Source organism: Hemitrygon akajei, chromosome 2, assembly GCF_048418815.1.
Source record: "Hemitrygon akajei chromosome 2, sHemAka1.3, whole genome shotgun sequence".
Taxonomy (NCBI): Eukaryota; Metazoa; Chordata; class Chondrichthyes; order Myliobatiformes; family Dasyatidae; genus Hemitrygon; species Hemitrygon akajei.
The window spans coordinates 167,360,796-167,385,273 of record NC_133125.1 but is presented as its reverse complement, the minus strand read 5'-3'; the positions used below and the strand labels follow the sequence as shown (position 1 = coordinate 167,385,273).

General features: G+C 44.7%; 1 protein-coding gene across 2 annotated transcripts in view; it reads right to left on the bottom strand.

Annotated features, from left to right (window-relative positions):
- The window catches only part of LOC140718318 (spliceosome RNA helicase DDX39B), a 44,250-nt gene extending 23,136 nt beyond the window's left edge, over positions 1-21,114 (bottom strand). Inside the window, exons 1-6 of one of the 2 annotated variants that reach the window (XM_073031899.1) lie at positions 20,979-21,114; positions 16,365-16,604; positions 12,897-13,024; positions 10,786-10,878; positions 7,217-7,400; positions 5,446-5,564 (exon numbers count right to left, since the gene is read on the bottom strand). In XM_073031899.1, the coding sequence (XP_072888000.1) occupies positions 5,446-5,564; positions 7,217-7,400; positions 10,786-10,878; positions 12,897-13,024; positions 16,365-16,575 (735 nt within the window). In that variant the 5' untranslated portion in view covers positions 16,576-16,604; positions 20,979-21,114. Of the gene's footprint in view, positions 1-5,445; positions 5,565-7,216; positions 7,401-10,785; positions 10,879-12,896; positions 13,025-16,364; positions 16,605-20,967 lie in introns of both variants that reach the window. The other variant, XM_073031889.1, reaches the window with a different exon arrangement.
- Positions 21,115-24,478: the final 3,364 nt, after the last annotated feature.

Genomic DNA, 24,478 nt, shown 5'->3' with positions numbered 1-24,478 from the left:
AAGAAAATGGGGGTTGAAAGGGAAAATAAATCATCCATGATCAAATATCAGAGCAGATTTGATGGGCCAAATGGCCTAATACCACTTTTATGATTTAAGGTCTGATTGACAGGGCAGAGTTTAAGGACCTACTCCTACTTACAAATTCATCAATCATGATTTCTGAAAGTTCAAGACTCAGTTTTGAATAGTACAAAGTTTGTATTTAACTATCTGTTATTTCCCACAGCCACAACAGAAACGCTGAGTAATTCCACTATATTCTACATGCGCAATTGAGGGTAGAAACAGGATGATTTGGCAGATTAATATGTGCTTCTGAAACTGATGCAGTGGACAGGACCTCAGGTTCTTGGATCACTGGGATCTCTTCTGAGGGAGGTATGACATATTCAAAAGCGATGGGTTGCACCTGAACCTGCGGGGATCAATATTCTCGCAGACAGGTTGATTCGAACTGTTGGGGAGGGTTTAAACATTTGGCAGGGGGTTGGTACCTCAGTGAAGGGACTCAGGAAAGGATAGATGGTTAAAAAAAAAAGCAAAGATAGTGTGCAGTCAGACTGTCAGGAAGGGCAAGCAAAAGATAGGACAAAATTGCGCAGCTAGCTGGGTGAGTATCAGTGCACTTAAGGATGCAGAATCAAAAGGGGTAGTAAATACAGTACTCAATGTTTTATATCTCAATGCACGAAGTATAACAAATAAAGAGGATGACGTTGTTGCACTTTTACAGATTGTCAGTTATGATGTTGCAGTCACTGAATCATGGCTCAATGATTGTTGTAGCTGGGAAATGAATGTCCAAGGTTACACATTATATCAGAGGGATAGGAAGGTAGGCAGAGCGGGTGGCATGGCTCTATTGGTAAAGAATGGCATCAAATCAGTAGAGAGATGTGACATAGGATTGGAAGATGTTGAATCCTTGTGCATTGAGTTAAGAAACTTCAAGGGTAAGTGGCAGTTATATACAGGCCTCCAAATAGTAGCTAGGATGTGGACTACAGTGTACATGGGAAATAGAAAAGGCGTGTCAAAAGAGCAATGTTATGATAGTCATGGGAGATTTAACATGCAGGTCAATTGGAAAAATCAGGTTGGTAATGGATCTCAAGAGAGGAATTTGTTGAATGTGCACGAGATGACTTTTTAGAGCAGTTGTCATTCAGCCTACTAGAGCATCAACTATACTGGATTGGGTGTTATGTAATGAACTGGAGGCAATTAGGGAGCTTAAGGTAAAGGAACCCTTAACAGCCAGTGATCACAATATGATTGAGTTCAACTTGAAACTTGATAGGGAGAAAGTAAAAGTATAACGTAGCAGTATTTCAGTGGAGTAAAGGAAAATACAGTGGTATGAGAGAGGAGTTGACCAAAGTAAATTGTAAGGAGATGCTGGCAGGGATGACAGCAAAGCAGCAATAGTTTGGATTTCTAAGAAAAAAAGAGGATAGATGTATTTCAAAAACAAAGAAATACCCAAACAGCAAAATAGTACAACATGACAGACTAAAGAGAGTGCATACAAAACAAAAATTGGCGGGAAGACAGAGGATTGGAAAGCTTTTAAAAACCTGCAGAAAGCAACTAAAAGAATCATTAGGAGAGAAAAGATGAAATTTGAAAGCAAGCTAGTAAACAATATCAAGGTGGATAGAAAAAGCTTTTTCAAGTATATAAAAAATAAAAGAGCACAAGAATGGATATAGGACCGATTACAAATGAGGTCAGAGAAATAATAATAGGGACAAGGAAGTGGCACATGAACTAATTGAGTACTTTGCACCAGTCTTCACTGTGGAAGGCACTAGCTGTGCACCAGGTGTTGAAGGGTGAGAGGGAAGAGAAGTGAGTGCAGTTACTATTATAATGGAGAAGGTGCTCAAAAAGCTGAAAGACCTAAAGGTGCATAAGTTACCTGGATCAGATGACCTGCACTCTAGGGTTCTGAAAGAGGTAGCAGTACAGAATGTAGAGGCATGAGTAATGATATTTCAAGAATCATTGGACTCTGGCATGGTTCCGGAGGACTGGAAAATTGCAGATGTCACTCCACTCTTTAATAAAGGAGGAAGGCAGCATAAAGGAAATTAGCCTGATCTCAGTGGTTGAGAAGATTTCAGAGTCAATGAAGGATGAGGTTATGATGCACTTGGTTACACAGTATATGATAGGACGAAGTTAGTATGGTTTTCTTAAGGGGAAATCTTGCCTGATGAATCTGCTGGAATTCTTCACAGAGATGACAAATCAGATAAAGAGGATGCAGTGGATGTTGTATACTTGGAATTTCAGAAGGTCTTCGACAAGGCGCCACACGTGAGGCTGCTTACCAAGTTAAGAGCTGTGGTATTACAGGAAATTTGCCGGCATAGTTAGCACACTGTCTGATTGGTAGGAGACAGCGAGTGGGAATAAAAGGATCCCTTTCTGGTTGGCCACCAGTGACTTGCGGTGTTCCGCAGTGGTCCGTGTTGGGACTGCTTCTTTTTATGCTGTATTTAAATGATTAAGATGATGGAATAGATGGCTTTGTTGCTAAGTTGGCAGGTGATTCGAAGATTGGTGGAGGAGGAAACAGTGTTGAGAAAACAGGAAGGCTGTAGAAGAACTTAGACAGATTAGGAGAATGGGCAAGCAAGTGGCAAATTAAATACAATGTTGGAAAATGCATGATCATGCACTTCAGTAGTAGAAATAAATGTGCAGACTATTTTCTAGACAGGAAGAAAATCCAAAAATCTGAGATGCAAAGGGACTTGGGAATCCTTGTGCAGAACACCCAAAAGGTTAAGACCATAAGACATAGGAGCAGAATTAGGCCAGTTGACCCATTGAGTCTGCACCACCATTCAATTATGACTGATCCTTTTTCCCCTCCTCAACCCCATTCCCCGGCTTGCAGGTTGAGCCGGTGGTGAGGAAGGCAAGTGCAATGTTAGCATTCATTTCAAGAGGTCTAGAGCTCAAGAGCAGAGATATGATGGTGAATGGTTCACATATTGTGAACAGTTTTGGGCTCCTCATCTAAGCAAAGATGGGCTGGCACTGGAGAGGGTTCACAAGGGCGATTCAGGGAATTAAAGGGTTATCATATGAGGAACGCTTGATGGCTCTGGGCCTGCACTTGCTGTAATTTACAAACGTTTGTAGAAGGATAAGGTAGAGGAATCTCATAAAAAACCTTTTGAATGTTGAAAGACCTAGAAAGGTAGATGTGGAAAGGATGTTTCCCATGGTGGGGGATTCTAGCACAAGAGGCACAGCCTCACATTAGAAAGGTGTCCATTTAAAACAGAAATGCAGAGAAATTTCTTTAGAGAGAGGGTGGTGAATTTGTGGAATTTGTTTCCACAGGCAGCTATGGAGGCCAGGTCGTTGGGTGTATTTAAGGCAGAGATTGATAGGCTCTTGATTGGCCACGGCATCAAAGGTTACAAGGAGAAGGCCAGGGAGTGGGGCTGAAGAGGGGGAAAAAAAAGATCAGCCATGACTGAATTGTGGAGCAGACTTGATGGGCCAAATAGCCCAAATCTGCTCTCATGCGTTATGGTATTTTGAAGCTATCCCCAATTCTGGAGAGGCTAGTGCCCATGATTGAGCAAGCAGAATTTACAACTTGCTGCAGCTTTCTCTGATTCTGTGCAATGGCTGCTCTGTACCAGACAGTGATGCAACCAGTCTGGTATGTAAATCAAGGCACAAACCTCAGGGGATTCAAGGCCAAAGGTTGTGCTACACTGCCACTCACTGGATTGTCCCTTACTGATTTAGAAGTGACAGAGCACGAGACAAGGATGGTCCCCAAATCACAATAACCACGCCTTTCAAAGAAAAAGGTGGACAAGAAATTAGTAGCTCTCTTTGCAAGTTAGTGATTTGATACAATTCTTGGAAAAGTCAAAAGAGTTAAGAGGTGTTTTTGCAGGAAAATTGAATAAACTGAAATACCAAGATAATGTATGGTGCAACAATTTACCATTACTGTGTCAGGGCATCTGGAGGAGTATGAATATGAGGGGCATACCAGCAAAAAATAACTCAGGAGTGAAATGGGACGCTAGGTATTACTGTGCCATCAGAAAAAAATGAGATTGTGCAGAAAGATATTAGGTCAGCATTAAGAGAAATGGATGGATTAAGAGGGTTTCTAGAGAATCTATTTTACAATAGTCTGATGGATTTCTGCACCTTTTGCAATTTTCATTACCTTTCCCAATCCAGCAACAGGGACATTGTCTCTCAACTACAGCAGTTTCTAAAGACATGTCACTCATCCCAAGTTGCCAGATTGTAGCTTCCATTTACCACCATCCCTGTCAGAGCCAGCATTCCCAGAATCCTCAAGGCAGTGGCTTTGACTTTTAACGTATCATTGCCTACCCAAATCCTCCCTCCCACAAAGGCCACAGCAAGAGAAACATCAAAAGGATAGAACGCCCAGCCGTCTGGATGCTTGGTCCTCCTTCTCGGCTCGAGGGCCCCTCGGGCTGTATGAGTCGATCCTCACCAGGGGCTTCTTGCCTGCCGTCTGGACCCCGCCGTCCACATCCGCTCTCGCCCGCCACAGTGGCCAAGGTATTCTGCTGCTTTGGGAGGAGAAGGGGTTGGGGGAGGGGTGGTGGAAGTGGTGGGTTTGGGACAGGGCCAGTGGGAAAGACAGTGCGGTCTTTCGCAAGGTCTTCCGGGAACACTGAGAGACCCTGGAAATCAGTGGACTGCACTCCCAAACTCCTCTTGTTCAGTGTCATGGAGCAGATGGGGCGGGGGGGAATTGCACGTGTTTGGGATGGGGAGGGAATGGTGGTGGGGGGGGAAGCGAGCTGCTGTTGATGGCGGTCAGCCACACTCCAATTTTTTTTTACCCCCAGATAAGCTCCAACAATGTAGCTCAGTGAATTAAATTTCAATTTAAAAAGTATCCCATTTGGGTTTCCTTGTGGGCTCTCAGGTTTGAGTTACATAGGCAGGATCTGGCAAATAACTAGTGCACTAGACTAGCTGCAGGGAAAACGGGTCACCTTCCTAAGGGCAGGAGGAGATGTGTGGTGGCACTGATGTCAATGAATATAATGAGTTCCGTCTGCATGTTATGCTTGATACTTTATCAAAAAGCCTTTTGCCTCTTTCGTTTCACTGCATCTACCCTGTGACGGCTGGGGAGAGGACCTGTCTCTATCTACCCTGTGTGACCGGCAACTTGTAAAGGAGGTGGGGGGGAGGGGTTTTCCCGTAATGTCTTCCGCATCCGGTGGCTCCTCACTCAGGAAAGAAAAACCAAGTATCTGTCTCCTCCAACCTAAACTCAATCTGACTGCCTCTGAGGAAGTTATTTTTTTTTGGATCTGCTTCCAAGAGGCTGCCTGCATTAGATTGTACCGGCCAGCGTAAGTTGGAGGCAATCAAGGCCGAGAAACAAAAAGCTAGAAGTATAATTACATCTTGCATGAACTTGCGGCAAACTGGACGAATCTCCTTGCTTAAGGTGGCACTGAACATCATGACCTGCTTTTCATGAGGGGTCATGCGAAAGATTTCCTGGACATCTCGACGCATGTCTGAAAAACAGCAGCACATGGGAGAGAGGACAGCAGGAAAAGAAATTAGTTTAGCACATTCAGTGCGAAAGGCCACAATGTATGTGTGCGCTGCACTCCTGTATTTCATAAACAAAAGTGCATTTCATTCTATTCAGTCTAATCTGAAATTCCCACACTAAATATTCCCTACAGTGGTTCAGATTCTTCTAATTATTACATGCCCGTCAATGAGATAATGAAGTGCATCATTTGCATTAACAACCAACAACCCAAGGATGTACTGGGGGCAGCCTGCAATTGTTGCCACACATCCTGGACCAACATAGAATGCCCACAGAACAACACTAGCAACAATAACAACAGAACAGCAGCAAAACAAGCCCTTTTCCTCCCTCCCACCCACCACATACACAATCAGGCCAATCCCAGGGTAGGACGTCCTTTCCACATTGCCATTAGTGGCCTGCAATTCTACCTCTCAAATAGAATGGTACAGCAGAGGAACAAATTTCACCCCACGATGTTGTGCTGAACTAATTACATTAGCAATCAAATGCCAAATAAACTAATCCCTTCTGCCTTCACAATGTCCATATAACGCACATTCATGTGCCTTTCTAAGAGCCTCTTAAACTCCTCTACCGAATTTGCCTCCACCACCACCCCCCCAGGGAGTGAGTTCCATGCACTTACCATTCTCTGAGTTAAAAAAAAGCTTCCCCATCACAGTTCCTCTAAATTTAGCCTCCCCCCTTACCTAAATGCATGCCCTCAGATATTAGACATTGGGGACAATTTGCAGCCAACCAACGTGCGTTTCAGAGTAACTAGGGAGACCCCCATGCTGTCTCAGAGGGAAGGAGCAAACTCCAAACAGATAGTACTGGAAATCAGGTGCGAATGGGAAGCCCATCGACTCTATTGGGACTGCCTAATACTCTCTTCAAACCTCCCAACCTTTCTCCCCAGTCTTCTAGTCATAGTCACAGAGTTATATAGAACATGAAACTCCAGACCTTTCAGCTCAATTCATCCATGCCAACCCAAGCTTGTCCCATATTCCTCTGAACCTTTCAAACCAGGTACCTGTCTAAGTGTTAAGCACAAGAGGTTCTGCAAATGCTAGAAATGTTGAGCAACACTCACAAAACACTGAATAAACTCAGTGAGACAGTCAACATAAATAGAGGGGAATAATCAGTCGACATTTTGGACAGAGAAACTTCATCAGGACTTGTCATTCCAAGTTATTTGTAAGCTATTATTACGTGGAAAACCTGCTTCTCTGCTTCCCTTTAAATCCAGAGATTTCATTCAATTCTTTCAACTGAGCATTATTCATTGAGTCACCACTGGAGAGGAGTGTCCAAATTGACTGTCAGATATTGTCAAACCGGGCTCCCATTGGGCTCACGGTTAGCTCCCTGAGAGAAGGGTGGAGGAGGTGGAGATACCACTCTATAGCAGTTAACCAACATTACTACACACCCACTCGCCGGCTTCCCTTCTCCATGAACCATCTCCTCTACATCTTCTTCACAAGTTGTAAGAAGCCATCACACTACCCAGCAGGCAGCCCACTACCACTCATGCCTAATGGATAAGCTGCCCTGCAGAGATCTGCTGCCCACCCCCTACAACGGGCCGCTGGGACCCTCAAGGAAGCTCACCGAGCTGCTCCAGCATCTTGTCGCATTCGTCCAGGATGAAATGCTTGATGTGCTTGAGGTTCAGGGACTTGTTGCGAGCCAGTGCCAGGATCCTGCCCGGGGTGCCCACCACTATGTGCGGGCAGTTCTTCTTCAGCAGCTCCTCGTCCTTCTTGATGGAGAGCCCACCAAAAAACACAGCAACCTGTGGCAGACAAGAGAAGCGCAGTGAGCCGGGTCCTCTAGCGGGGGATGGAGGGTGGTCACCGCAGTTCAGAATGAGCCTTATGAAAGTGAAAGGGCAAATGGCACTGAAACAGGCTCTGCAAGCCATGCTGATCAACAACCACCTATTTACACTGCAGGTTCTCCCCCAGGTTACAGACTCCAGATTAATGAACTGCCTGTACATACAGGTGAGCACTTGGAAAATCATGCAGTGCAAATGAAGTTAAAAATGTAGTGATATTCAGAAATTAACTGGTTAGACTGGAATGTACAGAGACGTGCACACTGTGCATTTTCTCACAGCTATGGTAAGGCAGACCCACAAGTCCCACACCTCCAGGTTTGAGAACAGTTTCTTCCCTTCAACCATTCGGGCTCTTGAAATAACCTAACAACCTATCAACCTCTGTTTTGGAACATTATGTCCACACGTTGCACTACAACTTACTTGTTTGTTATTTGTGTTCCTTTGTGCAATATTTGTGTACACCATGTTTTTTATGAACCTAGAAGAATGAGGGGGGGATCTTATTGAAACTTACTGAACATCAAAGAGCCTAGAGAGTGGAAATGCAGAGGATGTTTGCAGTAGTGGAAGAGTCTAGGACCAGAGAGCACAGATTCAGAATACAAGGACATCCCTTTAGAAAAGATATTAGGGGAAATTTCTTTAGCTAGAGGGCAGTAAAATTATTTGCGACAGATGGCTGTAGAGGCAAAGTCATTGTGTATATATAAAGCACAGGTTGATGGCTACTTAATTTATAAGGACTTCAAAATTAAGTGGAGATGAAAGAGAATGAGACTAATTAGCCATGATCAAAAGGTGGACCAGACTTGATGGGCTGAATTGCCAAATTCTGCATTGTCTTATGGTTTTATGTTTTTCTTGTGAATGCTGCTTATTTGTGTGTATGATGCTGCTGCAAGCAGGTTTTTCATTGCACCTGTGCGTACGTGCACTTGTGTACATAACAATAAACGCCACTATGAGCTGCAGGAATCTTTTTTTTCCCCTTCTTTTACTGTAATTGCTGGTATGGCAAAAACAATCATCACAAGGAATTCTTTATCTTAGTTATTAGTGGGCAGGGAGTGGGGTTAGGACTCTTTGGACTTCTGTGTGGATAGGTACATGGATAGTATCAGAAACATAGAGTACTCCAGACCAGCCATTGTTCAAGGGGAATCCCTGACAGGCTTTACTTACTTTTTGTTAAATGTTTTTCTTGTTGTTATTAGTTATAGATAGATAGATAGATAGATAGATAGATAGATAGATAGATAGATAGATAGATACTTTATTCATCCCCATGGGGAAATTCAACTTTTTTCCAATGTCCCATACACTTGTTGTAGCAAAACTAATTACATACAATACTTAACTCAGTAAAAAAATATGATATGCATCTAAATCACTATCTCAAAAAGCATTAATAATAGCTTTTAAAAAGTTCTTAAGTCCTGGCGGTTGAATTGTAAAGCCTAATGGCATTGGGGAGTATTGACCTCTTCATCCTGTCTGAGGAGCATTGCATCGATAGTAACCTGTCGCTGAAACTGCTTCTCTGTCTCTGGATGGTGCTATGTAGAGGATGTTCAGAGTTATCCATAATTGACCGTAGCCTACTCAGCGCCCTTCGCTCAGCTACCGATGTTAAACTCTCGAGTACTTTGCCCACGACAGAGCCCGCCTTCCTTACCAGCTTATTAAGACGTGAGGCGTCCCTCTTCTTAATGCTTCCTCCCCAACACGCCACCACAAAGAAGAGGGCGCTCTCCACAACTGACCTATAGAACATCTTCAGCATCTCACTACAGACATTGAATGACGCCAACCTTCTAAGGAAGTACAGTCGACTCTGTGCCTTCCTGCACAAGGCATCTGTGTTGGCAGTCCAGTCTAGCTTCTCGTCTAACTGTACTCCCAGATACTTGTAGGTCTTAACCTGCTCCACACATACTCCATATAACTACTTTGCACGTCTTTTCTCTTCAATTAACATCCTCCCAGATCTGAAACAACCTCCCAGGTCCTACAATCCTACCTTACAAGGGATATGAATTCTGATAAAGTGACCTGACTGTAATTTTGTAAGGTCTTAGTGACACCAGTCTCAGCGTTGTCTATGATACAGCACTCTGTGCTTAGAAAGTATTTTCATTTAGAGAATGTAGAAATGTTTGCAGGAACAATTCTGGAGTTGAGAGCACAAATCAGGAGACTGGTTCCCTGGAATTCTCTGCAAAGTTGGAAACTATCCTTATGTGAAAACATATCTGCATTGCTTCATCAGTGTCAGGTCTAAATCTCATGAGCGCTGGCTTACAGAGCATCAACTGTAGTCCAGTCTTCATGGAAAGGTACAAGGTGGGTGGGTTTAGCTGGGGAACAAGTGGTGCAGGCCAGTATATTAACTTATATAGATGATTTGGATGTGACTGTACAAAGAAGGTTAAAGAAGGATGATACTATCTCAAAAATTACAATGGGATCTGGTTCAGTTGGGTAAGTGGTCTGAAGATTGACAAATGGCTCTCAATTCAGATAAATACAATGAGTTGTACTTTGTGCTATCAAAACTTGCTACAACTTGTATAAGGAATGGCCGAGCTCTAAGGAGTGTCGTTGAACAGAAGAACTTTGGAGTACAAATAGGTAGTTCGCAGAAAGTGGCATCACATGTAGGCGAGATAAAGGTGGTGTTTGCCACACTGGCCTTCATCAGTCAGGGCACCAAGTACAGGAGTCGAGACACTATAGTGCATTTGTACAAGATCTTGGCAAAGCCGCACTTGTAGTATTGTGTATACTATAGTACCTGGTTATAGGAAAGAGTATGTTAAACTGGGAGGAGTACAGAGATGCTGCCAGGGCTCAAGGGCCTGAGTTATGGAGAGATGTTGGAAAGGCCAGGACTTTATTCCTTGGAAAGTAGGAGAAGATTTGGGGGGGGGGGGAGGAAGTGGTACCTTATAAGATGCAGAAAATCTTGAGAGGTATATGACAGATAAGATGAGTGCACAGACTCCCACTACCCACCGGGAAGTGGAAATAAAAGCCAGATTTAAGATGAGAGGTGAAAGATTTAAAAAGGACCCAAGGGGCAATTTTTCCATATGGGGGGTGGTGGGTATGTGGAATGAGCTGCCAAAGGAATCAGTTGAGGTAGGTGACATTACGACATCTAAAAGTCATTTTAAGTACAAAGATAGGAGGGGTTAAGAGGGATACAAGATAAAACATGGGCAAACTGAGGTGGGCATCTAGGTCAGCATGAACGAGCTGGGCTGAGGTGCTCATGACTGTGTTGTATTACTCTATGACTCTCATGGAAACGTCCTTGACTGTTTTCTCTTACCTTCACGCTTGGCATGTACTTTGAGAACCGCTCATACTCCTTGCTGATTTGGAAAGCCAGTTCTCGAGTGTGACACATCACCAGGACTGAAATCTAACCACAGATAAACAATTACCATCCCTGATACAGAAGCGGCTTCAGAAACCGATTTAAGCGTGGTAGCATGTCGTGCACAATTTATATCTCTGAGCAGCAGCTGCTCTAACAAGGCAAGGTACAGGAAGCAATAATGTTAACACTCATGGAAAACTACAAGCAAGGTCAATAAGGTTGTAACTAAAGCATAAAAGTTTAACATACAGGTAGCTCTACAAAGAAAGCAAGCAGCCTTACTGTCCGGTATGAGAGATGGTCTTTTTCCATCTTCTATTTATTGTAAACCACCAATACACACCTCTGAATCAGGTTTAATTGTCATTAATAGATAGATGCTTTATTGATCGCAAAGGGAATTACAGTGTCACGGTAACATTACAAGTGCACAGATATAAATAGTAGAAGAGAAGTAGAAAGAATAAAAACTAAATTATCACAAATAGTCAAACAGGAGGTGAGGGGTCATCACTTCCCCAGCTATAGGTTGACTCATTATAGAGCCTAATGGCCGAAGGTAAGAATGACTTTATATAGTGCCCTTTGATCTTGAAGTTTGCTGTTTTATGACAGCAGTACAGTGCAAACATGGAAATTACCATAAGTTATAAAGTAATAGTGCAAGTGATGAATAATATGAATAAATGGTATCAAAGGTTACAGGGAGAAGGCCTAGGAAGGGAAAAAAGGATCAGCCATGATTGAATGGCAGAGCAGACTTGATGGGCCAAATGGCCAAATTCTGCTCCTATGTCTTATGGACTTCTGAGATAGAGTTCAGGAACCACTATTCCAACTCAGGGGGCTGTATTTTATGGGATTTGTTATGACTTTCAAGTAAGGGAGCAATGGGAATCTTGGGGTGGTTATAGACAAATGTGTATTTCATGCTTAGAAATCAGGAACGGATGCAGTCCACTTGGACTTTGGAGCCTGCTGTGCCATTCATAATCACTACATGCTTCCTTAATAGGAGGGCATTCATCCCATCGTCTCCATAACGACGCTCAGACAGAATCCCACTCGCCTACTTACATTCCGGCAACCTATTCTCCCTCCCAACCATCGAACCTCCACTGATCCTCCTGCCACCCACCTACACTAGAGACAACATTCAGACAGCCAAACTGGAGGAAGTGGGGGTTCCCATGTGAAAGACCATGCAAACTCCACACAGTCAGCACCAGAGTCCAGAATTGATCTGGGACACTGAGACCAGAAGGTAGCTACTGGACAAGTCATACCTGATCTTTTATTTAAATATCATATTCCCATAATCTCCAAATACCACTGATTCCTGCGGTTTATAACCTATCCATCACCTTCTTAAAAGTGTTTAGCAACTTGGCCTCTTTCTGTGGTAGAGAATTTTACAGCCTTAATTTTCTGGCTTGAGAAATTTCTGGTCTAGGTCTTAAACCGTATCCTCGGTCTGTGATTCACAGTCATACAGCACAGAACAGGCCCTTCGGCCCAACTCATCCATGCCATCAATGATACCTATCTAGGTTAGTCCTATTTGCAAATGTTTTGCCCTATCCCTTTAAATTGTTCCTATATTACACCTGTGCAAATCTCTTTTCAATATTGTTACACCTGCTTCCCTCACTGGACAGTTCATTCCAACTATGGACCACACACTGTGTGGAAAACCTTTTCCCTTGGATTGTTTTTAAATTTCTTCTCCCTCATTTTAAACTTGGGCTCTGGTTCTAGGCTCTCCACACTGGGAGTAGAAAGACTGTGACCACCTACACCTCTTGATTTTAAAACCCCTCTAAGGTGACCCCTCAGCCTCCTTCGCTCCAAGGAAAACAGTCCCAGCCAATCCCGTCTCTCCTTACAACTCCAGCCCTCAGTCCAGCAACATCCTTTCTGCCACTTGACCTTCTCCCATGCCAGGGAAAGCACCCTCCCTGTAACATTTTGCGCAGTTAGTTTGTTGATATTGTACGAATCATTGTGAGAGCCTCTACCCACGAGCGAGTGCTGATTTCCACAGCCAACAGGGTACTCACTTGGCCTGTGACAGGTTCGAGCTGTTGTAGAGTGGCCAAGACGAACACCGCTGTCTTTCCCATGCCAGATTTGGCCTGGCACAACACATCCATGCCCAGAATCGCTTGAGGAATACACTCGTGTTGCACTGGAAGGCAAAAGTGACAATGAATAGAGGTAAGGGGGAGCCAGATTAAAAGTGTGGCCTCTTGACCAAGAGCTTACAAGTGTTCCAAACGTTGGAGCCATGCTTTCGTCTGTGGGTTTAATATCATTATACCCACGCATGCAGTTCACTGAAATAGGTCTTGTAAATTAACTTCTTGACATAGTGAGTTAAGGGCTGTTTCCTGATCAAACTAAACAAGCCTCACTTTTGATTTTTCAACTCTACCAGATGTTTGCAGAGCTTCCCTCCTACTTTCTGGTCAGAATGAAAATCAGGTTTATTAGCGCTCTCATTGGTTGTGAAATTCTTTGTTTGCAACAAATTATATTGAGGGATTAATTTACAAGATCTATTTCAGTGAACTGAATACGAAGCAACAAATCAAAACCATATATCCAACATTCAGACCACTTGCTAGCTCTTTCTCACCAAGGGCACACTTAATGTTGCATCCTCCCATTAAAGATCGTCATACATACAGTAAAATGTGACAAAGAATGGGGTGAGCTGCAACATAGTGAGAAATCCAAGGGTGTGCCTATGTCTATAGTGGTTTCAATCTTACAAATATCACAAAGGGGTTTACAAAGCTAAGATGAACCACCAGAAAAGTGCCAGTGAGCCAGGAATGGAATGTCTGTTGAGGTAGATCAAAGGCTTTAAGGTTCAATTTATTGTCAAAGTGTGAATGTACAACTCTGAAACTTGTCTTCTCCAGATAGCCATGAAATCCAGAAAGACCATGGGTGTTGAAGAAAGTAAAGACATCAACTCCCTCCAGCGCAAAAAACAAAACTCGCACACCCCAAAATACCCCTGCAGCTAAAAACAGCCACCATAACAATCCCTGACCCTCTCCCTCGCAGAACAGGATAACAGTAGCTCCAATCCTGCAACTCTTACACACAAAAATTAACAGGTCACCTCCCGCTAATCATCCACAAGAAAGAAACTGAAGGAAACCAATATAAACTATAGTCTAATAATCAGATAAATCTCAGAACATGGGAATCATCTTTTTGTCTGCATATGTGGAGAGCAGCCGCACAAACTCAGTCCTTCCGTAAAGAATGACCGCCGACCTGGGTCCTAATGCCGTTGACCTGGCTACTGAACTGGCTGCTCACCGTCTCTGCTGGGAGCCATCATCGACCTCTTCCGCATTCACCTTGATGCTTCAGTCTTCCTTGCTGCTTCTAGATGGAGTCGTTCATAAACTCGCGTCTTTTCCACGAGTCAGCTTGCGTTCTCAGACCTTTTCAGCCCCCCCCCCCCACCCCATCTCTAATTTCCACGAGGCAGGTCTCCATTCACAGCAAAACGCTGGATCCTTTGATCGAGTTCCAAACTGTATATCATAGGCTCCACCAGTTTCCGCAACACAAACAAAACTAAAAGAAAAGTGGAAGTTGTAGAAAAAGAGAAATAATTGAACAGATTTGCGATCTGAAAGATATTGCCAAAAGAATCATTGTTTGGTGGCGCCATCTTGACCAGAATATCAAGAGGCAATGCTCTGAAATGGCAGGAAGATACAAGATGAAGCTACTGTGTGGAAAAAATTACCAGACTATTGGATTAAAACAAGCCTGATAATATTTTTCTCACTGATTCACACTTGGCACCCAAATCTAATGGGTGACAAGACTTTTTTTTCCAAGAATGTACTTTACTCATTACGTGCACATTAAATGCAATCAGAATATGACTTTCCCTACGCTCATTGTACTGCAGATACACTTCATTCCCTCGCAGCACATCAATGCCAGTTGATATACCCTGCCCAGATATTCCTCCCATCATTTTTAACTCTATCTATGCTTCAATGATTAGCATAATGCTACTACAGCGCCAGTGCCCCAGGTTCAATTCCTGCCACTATCTGTAAGGAGTTGGTACGTTCTCCCTGTGATCGTGTGAGTCTCCTTCTACAGTCCAAAGACATACAGGTTAGTAATTACAGGTTAATTGGTCATGACTGCAGCATAGATCTCTTGGGCCAGAAGTGCCTGTTACCATGCTGTATCTCTAAATTAAATTAAATTCTCATATTATACACCTCTATCTCTGGGCAAATGGGGCTCGTTAACCACGGATGGTAGTTCATCTAGGAGAGGGAAAACTCTGATTTCAAACCTCCGCTGCCTTGCGGTTATACTTGCTCACGGGAAAGGCTTTGGGAGTAAACCCTGAGGAAGAGTCTGGAGTCGGAGTCTCGAAGGCAGCCGACTGCTGTACCCAGCACCGGTACGGCAACTCCTGCGATGCTGCTGGCACCAAACTGTATCGATTTTCATCGTTCCTTTGGACCTGTCATCAGCGTGGAAAGGTGGGTCCCACTGCATGGGCAACAGGCGGATCTCCATATCAACTCTGCCCTGGCTTGCGCCCTGCAGAGGCCTCCAGCTTCAACCAGAGGCGCAGTACCCATGGTCGATCACGACCGACGGAGGCCACACACACACACGCGCGCGCACATCTCTATCAAGTCACCTCTTATCCTCCTTTGTTCCAAAGAGAAAAGCCCTATCTCGCTCAATCTATCCTCATGAAACACATTCTCTAATCCAGGCAGCACCATAGTAGTGTAGTTGTAAAAGCACTAACGAAGTGGAGTTCAGAGTTCATTTGTGGCGCTGCATGTAAGAAGTTTGTACATCATCCCTCCATTCCAAAGATCAACCAGTTAGTACATTAATTGGTAACTATACATCGTCCTGTGATTAGGCCAGGGTTACTGGGTGGCGTGGCTTGTTGGGCCAGAAAGGCCTGTCCTGCAACTTGGTGCTACATAAATAAATAAATAAACTTCCTCTGCACCCTCCCTAAGTCTTTCACAGCCTTTCTGTAATGAGGTGACCAGAACTGAACATAATACTTCAAGTGTGGACTAACCAGTCTCATAGAGCTGCAACATTACCTCAAGAGTCTTGAACTCAATCCCCCAACTAACAAAGGGCAAGAAACCACACATCTCCTTGACCATCCTATCAACTTGTGTTGGAACTTCGGGACATCTTTAATTTGGAGACTGAATTTATAATGGAACAATTAATAGCAGAGAGCTAGGCCATTCAGCCTGCTCTATGCTTGCTGGTTACAGAATAATTATTGAGGCTCACCCCACTTTCCAGCTCTCAGTCCAAAGCTCTGCAGATTACAGCTTTAAGCATTCATTTTAATAAAATGATAGTATGTAACAAGAGAGCTGTCCCTCCCCCACAGTGGGAAACGCGTACACCTGCCAGAGATCTTGTTCAGATGCCTGTCTGTGACTCACTCTGGCCCTCGCAATGCAAGGTGTCCCGCCATTAGGTACCTTCAGAGGGGTGCTCGAAGCCGCAATCAACAATCGCACGCAACAGCTCTGGTTTCAGCAGGAAGTCTCGGAAACCCGAGCTGTGTATGGACACGTAGGAGCCCTTCACATCCTTCTTAAGGGGTGCCTCCGAGGCGTCGCCTGCTGCCTGGTTCTCCACCTCATCATCTTCGTAATCCAAGAGCTCATTGTCCACGTCGTTCTCTGCCATTTTGCACCGTGAAGTGCTCCCGAGTTGTGCTAAAACATAGACAGAACATAGCGCTTGTTACTCCGGCAGCCCAGTGTCTCTTCCATGCCACAACAATTAAGGTATAAGACCTAGAAGCAGAATTAGGACATTTATCCCATCGAATTTGCCTCACCATTTGTAAGCTGATTTATTTCCCCTCACAATCCCATTCTTCTGCTTCTCCCTATAACCTTTGATTCCCTTACTAATCAAAAACCTATCAACCTCCGCTTTAAATATAACCAATGACTTAGCCTCCACGAGCAAGAGAGAACCACCTTTTAAATCTACTCCTCATCCTTTTTTCTCCAGTCCTGCCTGAAACATCGACTGTTCTTTTCTTCCATGGATGCTGCTGAGTGTGTGACTTGGCCTCCAGATTGTCCTTGTATTCTGAGGCTGTGCCCTCTGGTCCTAGACCCTTCCTCTGTTGAAATCATCCTCTCCACACCCACTTTATCTACACTGTTTGATATTCAGTAAGTTTAAATGATATTCCCCATTCTTCAAAATTCCTGCGAGCTTCCAGCCCAGAGTAATCAAATAATCCTCATATGTTAATTCTACAATTTTCAAGCCATTTTGCCCATTGAACCAACACTGAATCCTAGCAGAACATTTCGACAATTCCATTCTACTGCTTTATCTTTCATAACCCTGTAATCTAACCTCGCTCATGCCTTTTAATGACATATGTGATTCTACAACAGGAGGCCAAAGAAACTCGGCATGTCCCTTTTGACCTTTACCAATTTTTATCGAAGCACCCCATAAAGTATTCTATCTGGATGTATCACAGCTTGGTATGGCCACTGTTCTGCATGTGACAATAAGAAACTGAAGCATTGTGGACACAGCTCAGCAAATCACAGAAATCAGCCCCCCCCCCCCCCCCATAGACTCTTGTCTATACTTCTTGCTGCCTCAGTAAAGCAGCCAGAATTAGTCACTCCAGATATTCTCCCCCTCTCCCATCAGGCAAAAGATGCAAAAGCCTGAAAGCACGAACCACCAGGCCCAAGGACAGCTTCTATCCCACGGTCATCACTCCTGAGTGGCCCTCTCGTTCAGTAAAATGGAATCTTGGTCTCAATCTACTATATCTCATTGTGATCTTGCACTTTGTTTTTCATGCACGGCACTTACTCTGTAGATGTCACACTTTACACTACATTGTTGTTTTACCTTGTTCTACCTCAATGCACTGTGGAATGATCTGATCTGTACGAGCAGTGCGCAAGATAAGCTTTCACCACAAGTCATTATGTGACAATAATAAACCAATTATCGAGACAAAGATATTCACAGATGGAAAGATAACCAATGGTGACAGACAGAAGAGATTGTGCAAATGCTGTAAACCCTGAGCAATGCACATAAATGCTGGTGGAACTCAGCAGGTCAAGTTGCATTTATGTAGGGGAACAAACAATACAGGACCCTTCATCAGGACTGGAAAAGGGCCACCAAACCTGCCTGTGTCTCAGGGAACACAATTTTTGGCCTGTAAATGTTTCAGTATAATGAGATATTGTCTGTCCCTCTCTCCAGGGTGCTTTCCTGACTACTTGTCTCTGGAGCAACAATGTGCTGGAGTATCTCATAACCGAGCAGTATCTGTGGGAGGAAAGGAACGGCTGACAGTTCAGCTCAAAACCCTGCATCAGAGCATTAGAGCAGGGTTTCCTAACCTGGGATAAAACAAGTTGGGAACCCCTGCTCTAGAGTTTCTCAGCGTCCTACTAAAACAATCCTCTGGTGTCATGCATGCATAAAGAGAAATGGATCAATGGATCAATCAATAGATCAATCTCATTCATTCTGCTAGAGTCCCTCAACATTTTAAAGTCACAAAGGGATAGATAGATAGATAGATAGATAGATAGATAGATAGATAGATAGATAGATAGATAGATAGATAGATAGATAGATAGATAGATAGATAGATACTTTATTCATCCCCATGGGGAAATTCAACTTTTTTTCCAATGTCCCATACACTTGTTGTAGCAAAACTAATTACATACAATACTTAACTCAGTAAAAAATATGATATGCATCTAAATCACTATCTCAAAAAGCATTAATAATAGCTTTTAAAAAGTTCTTAAGTCCTGGCGGTAGAATTGTAAAGCCTAATGGCATTGGGGAGTATTGACCTCTTCATCCTGTCTGAGGAGCATTGCATCGATAGTAACCTGTCGCTGAAACTGCTTCTCTGTCTCTGGATGGTGCTATGTAGAGGATGTTCAGAGTTATCCATAATTGACCGTAGCCTACTCAGCGCCCTTCGCTCAGCTACTGATGTTAAACTCTCCAGTACTTTGCCCACGACAGAGCCCGCCTTCCTTACCAGCTTATTAAGACGTGAGGCGTCCCTCTTCTTAATGCTTCCTCCCCAACACGCCACCACAAAGAAGAGGGCGCTCTCCACAACTGACCTATAGAACATCTTCAGCATCTCACTACAGACATTGAATGACGCCAACCTTCTTAGGAAGTACAGTCGACTCTGTGCCTTCCTGCACAAGGCATCTGTGTTGGCAGTCCAGTCTAGCTTCTCGTCTAACTGTACTCCCAGATACTTGTAGGTCTTAACCTGCTTCACACATTCTCCATTAATGATCACTGGCTCCATATGAGGCCTAGATCTCCTAAAGTCCACCACCATCTCCTTGGTCTTGGTGATATTGAGACGCAGGTAGTTCGAGTTGCACCATATCACAAAGTCCTGTATCAGTTTCCTATACTCCTCCTCCTGTCCATTCCTGACACACCCCACTATGGCCGTGTCATCAGCGAACTTCTGCACATGGCAGGACTCCGAGTTATATTGGAAGTCTGATGTGTACAGGGTGAACAGGACCGGAAAGAGTACGGTTCCCTGCGGCGCCCCTGTGCTGCTGACCACCGTGTCAGACCTACAGTCTCCCAACCGCACATACTGAGGTCTATCTGTCAAACGCTAACACAATGGACTCACTTTCAATGACTCCAAAACTCATTCTCACTATTATTTATATTTTGTTCTTTTCACATTTGCATGTTGGTCGTTTGTTCATCTTTCACTTTTATCATTTCCTGTCAGTCATCTTATGTACAGACACTCCTGTATGGATGTTCAATGTATATAATAGATATGTTTATTATGCTTTTTATCACTGTTTTTTGCTGCTGCATTGGATCTGGAGTAACAATTATTTTGTTCTTTTACATTTGAATACTAGAAATGACATTAAACAATCTTGAATCTTTTGTGTGTGGTTTTTCATTGACTCTATCGTTTCTTTGAATTTATTGTGAATGCCCACAAGAAAATAAATCTCAGGGTAGTTATTGGCAATATACATTCTTTGACAAAGAATTTGAGGATGGAAGCAGGCCATTCAGCCCACCACATCTCTGCCGTCCTTCATTTAATCCTATTTACCAGAACCTGGTCTGTTACCTTCCATATGCTGGCAATCAAGTGCTCAATTAAACCTTCCCTCAGCACATCTGCTCTAATTATCCCCATGGCAACACTCTCTACGCCAGGCAACATCCACAGGTGGAAAAGCTAATAGAATAATCTGCGGATACTGGAAATCCAAATAAAAATTACTGAAAACCCAGTTCAGGTCACTTTTCTCATATTTAGATGAAGGATCGTTCACTGTTGCTCTCTCCACAGATGCACTCACATTCCCAGTACTAATGAACTAATGATTATCCTGATCCTGTCAGCACACACCCCCCACCTCCCCCCCCCCCCCCCCCCCGCCTTACCTTGTTCTCATCCACTTGATAACTCTCTCTGAAGCCCTGGCTCATTACCCACCACTCGTCCCCAGACCCCTCAGCAACTCTCACTCACCCCATTTACCCAAACCTCTACACCCCTACCCCCGATCATCAACCTCCGTCCCATCCCACATTTCCCCCCTCCGAAACTCACTCTCTCACCTACTCCCTCTCTCTGGTCACCCCCATCCCACGGTTTCTCCCACCGACCCCTATTCCACCTCATGATCACATTCTGGTCCCCTCCACGACTCTCACCCACCTACTCAAAGTTCAAAGGAAATTTATTATCAAAGTAGCTACATGCCCCTCATCCCTCCCTCTCTTCTCCCCCCCCCCCCCGTTACCCAGTCGCCCCTCACTCACCCACTCCCTCTCTGGCATCCTGCCTCCCCGGTTCCCCCTTCCCACGGGTTTCTCCTCTCCGATGCTCCCTCTGACAGCAGCCCTCTCATCCCCGGTAATCCCCCCCCCCCCACCCCCTTGACCCTCTCCGGTCCCGCGATCCCGTCCCAAGCCCCCACGCCCGTCGTCTGGCAGCACCCTAACCCGCATTGAAGTAACCAAGACAAGAAAGGTGTCAGGCACATTGAGCTTGCCGTCAGAAGGCGATGATGCCCGACTCCCACACTCGGTCCGACACCCGGAGCTCCCGCGGCCTCCCGAGGGGCAGCTGCTAGCCTAATTTCCAGCTCCACGCGATCTGCGCAGGCGTCAGCACGGGCGCGCGGCGACCGGTCGCGCGCATGCGTGACACATCGTCTCTCCCTCTCACACTGGAGCGCTCATCCGCAGTGCGCATGCGTTCTCCTGAATCTCCAGCTGCCACGGTCTGCCTGCCGGCGGCCCTGCGCATGCGTTCCCAAGGCTAGCTCGTTGAACTTCTCCACCGTCCCCCCCCCCCACCCACCCTCGCCAGCTAAAGTGCGCACGCGTTCTCGGCTCCCTCGAGTGACTCGATCCTCTCCGTGGGAGATTCTATCCCGGCTTCGAGCAAAGGGCGGGAGTTGCTGCCCCTCTCCGGTTACGGGCATGCGAGAATTGTAGCCCAGACTGAGATAGGACCAAAGAGACTTTATATCCATACAAGGTAACAAAACAGCGCCAGAATGTTGTACTGCCCGGCACGGTGGGCTACAAGGAAGCCCGGGCTTGCACCTCTCACCCACAGAAAATGCCTCGAGGTGAACGTGGAGTTGGATATCAAGATGTAGCAACAGAATTGGTTTATTCGGCCCATTGAGACTGCTCTGCTATTCAGTGGTGGCTGACTTTTTTTTACGAATTCATTCTCCCGCCTTCTTAGTCTGCTTCGACTTCGACTGCAATGAGTTGGCCTTTGCAGGTTTCCGTGGCAACAAATTCCACAGATTCACTGCCCTCTGGATGAAGACATTCCCCTTCATCTCAGTTCTAAAGGGACAATTCCGAGATTGTGGCCTTATCCTAGACTCTCCTGCTAATGGAAACATACTCCCTCTCTATCCAGGCCTTTCAGTATCATCCAAAATGCTGGTGGAACACAGCAGGCCAGGCAGCATCGATAGGGAGAAGCGCTGTCGATGTTTCCGGCCGTCGGGTCTCGGCCCGAAACGTCGACAGCGCTTCTCCCTATCGATGCTGCCTGGCCTGCTGTGTTATACCAGCTTTTTGTGTGTGTTGTTGTTTGAATTTCCAGCATCTGCAGATTTCCTCGTGTTTGCTCTTTAAGTATCGTGCATGTTTTAATGAGATCACCCTCTTGACCTAAAGCACAGCAGAAAGTGGTTAGCTTTGTGCAATAGATAGATAGATACTTTATTCATCCCCATGGGGAAATTCAACTTTTTTTTCCAATGTCCCATACACTTCTTGTAGCAAAACTAATTACATACAATACTTAACTCAGTAAAAAATATGATATGCATCTAAATCACTATCTCAAAAAGCAATAATAGCTTTTAAAAGGTTCTTAAGTCCTGGCGGTTGAATTGTAAAGCCTAATGGCATTGGGGAGTATTGACCTCTTCATCCTGTCTGAGGAGCATTGCATCGATAGTAACCTGTCGCTGAAACTGCTTCTCTGTCTCTGGATGGTGCTATGTAGAGGATGTTCAGAGTTTTCCATAATTGACCGTAGCCTACTCAGCGCCCTTCGCTCAGCTACCGATGTTAAACTCTCCAGTACTTTGCCCACGACAGAGCCCGCCTTCCTTACCAGCTTATTAAGACGTGAGGCGTCCCTCTTCTTAATGCTTCCTCCCCAACACGCCACCACAAAGAAGAGGGTGCTCTCCACAACTGACCTATAGAACATCTTCAGCATCTCACTACAGACATTGAATGACGCCAACCTTCTAAGGAAGTACAGTTGACTCTGTGCCTTCCTGCACAAGGCATCTGTGTTGGCAGTCCAGTCTAGCTTCTCGTCTAACTGTACTCCCAGATATTTGTAGGTCTTAACCTGCTCCACACATTCTCCATTAATGATCACTGGCTCCATATGAGGCCTAGATCTCAGATCTAGAAGAGGGATTGCAGGGAATTTTGAAATCTTGGGTGGAGGCCATCAATTCTCAAGACCAAATGATGAGGCTCCACAAACAGCCAAGGCTGGGATGGGGTCCGGTATGAATGACGGACTAAAATATAAGAGTAGTGGTGAATTGTATGAGGATGAAAGAAAGACAACATGTATCATAGGGCTTTTTCACGTGGTTATAGGAAGGAAACCCAGAGGAGAATTTGTCCATAGCAAACTCCTGCAAACAATAAGGAGTTGTTGACCAGGTATAAAGACAAGAAACTAGAGTTGTGTCTGTGGAATGTTGCTACAAGATTTAAGATATTTAGATAAATTCCTGCATAGGAGGGATTTACATGGATTCTGGATCAATGGCAGGCAAATGGGACTAGCTTGGTAAGCACCAGGGTTGGCATAGACAGGTTGGGCTAAGGGACCTTGTTCCATACTATATTGCTCTATGAATATACGACTAAGGATTGTTACCAAAAAAAAGTGAAGTCCACACTCAATTGTTCTCTCTTTCTCCCTCACCCCCATCCTCTCAGGTCCTAACTTCCCTTCCCCTGGAACGCAGTCCTTTTGCAGGATTTCAACTCCAAACACCGACCATCTCCACCTTCCCCCCCCCCCCCGTCCCAGATACTGCCTGACCCACTGAGTTCCCCCGGCACCTTGTTTTTTGCTCCAGATCCCAGCATCTACAAGCTCCTGTGTCTCCATACAGATTGTTAAAGGTACTGTCTGAAGATATGTTGCAGGTTTTCTCAGAACATTTACAAAGCTTCTGGACAAGCAATTGGAACCAAGCATAGAAGGCCACAGACCAGATGCTGATAAGTAGAAATAGTATAGATGAATACAAATAGGTAGCATGAACACAGTGGGCTGAATGGCCTGTCTCTGCTGTATGATTGTAGAATGGTTGGTGCAGAAATTTTATTTGCGCACTGTGACACACAAGCAGGCCAATTGTCCCATTGCATCCAGAACAATTTGCCACAGAGCAGTGCACCATCAGTGTTATTCTCAGTTTACCTCTGTGTAGCCCCGCAATTTAATTCCCCTTATGTACCCACTAACTTCCCTTCTGACTTCCTCAGGAATCCCGAGAGGCTTCTCTCACAACCAGTGTGATCATACTATGCCTTGTAAAGCCAAGTGTCTCGTATGCCTTCTTAACCAGCACATCAGCCTGCCATACAGTTTCCAGGTTTTCAGATTCAGATAAGTTTATTCAAAGTCAATGTGCGTTCATTATCAAAAATATGTACCGTATATGTCACTGTATACTACTTTGAGATTCATTTTCTTGGAGGAATTTACAGGAATATATGCCAGAATTGGGTGGTGGGGGTGGAGTTACATCTCTACCAAAGGTGCTGTAAGGCGCTCCTTCCCTCGCCTGCAGGTGACCCTTGGGCAAGACTTAACACCTGCTGAGCATGCCTGGTAAGGGTCTTGTGAAGTCCTGGGGAGCAGATGGTGTGTATCGCGCCCTGGGTGTGCAACTACTGATGCCAGGCAAATAATCTCTGACGAGTATTGATAATGGCTGGGGCCACCTGTCTTGTAAAGACTGCCCAGAAAAAGGCA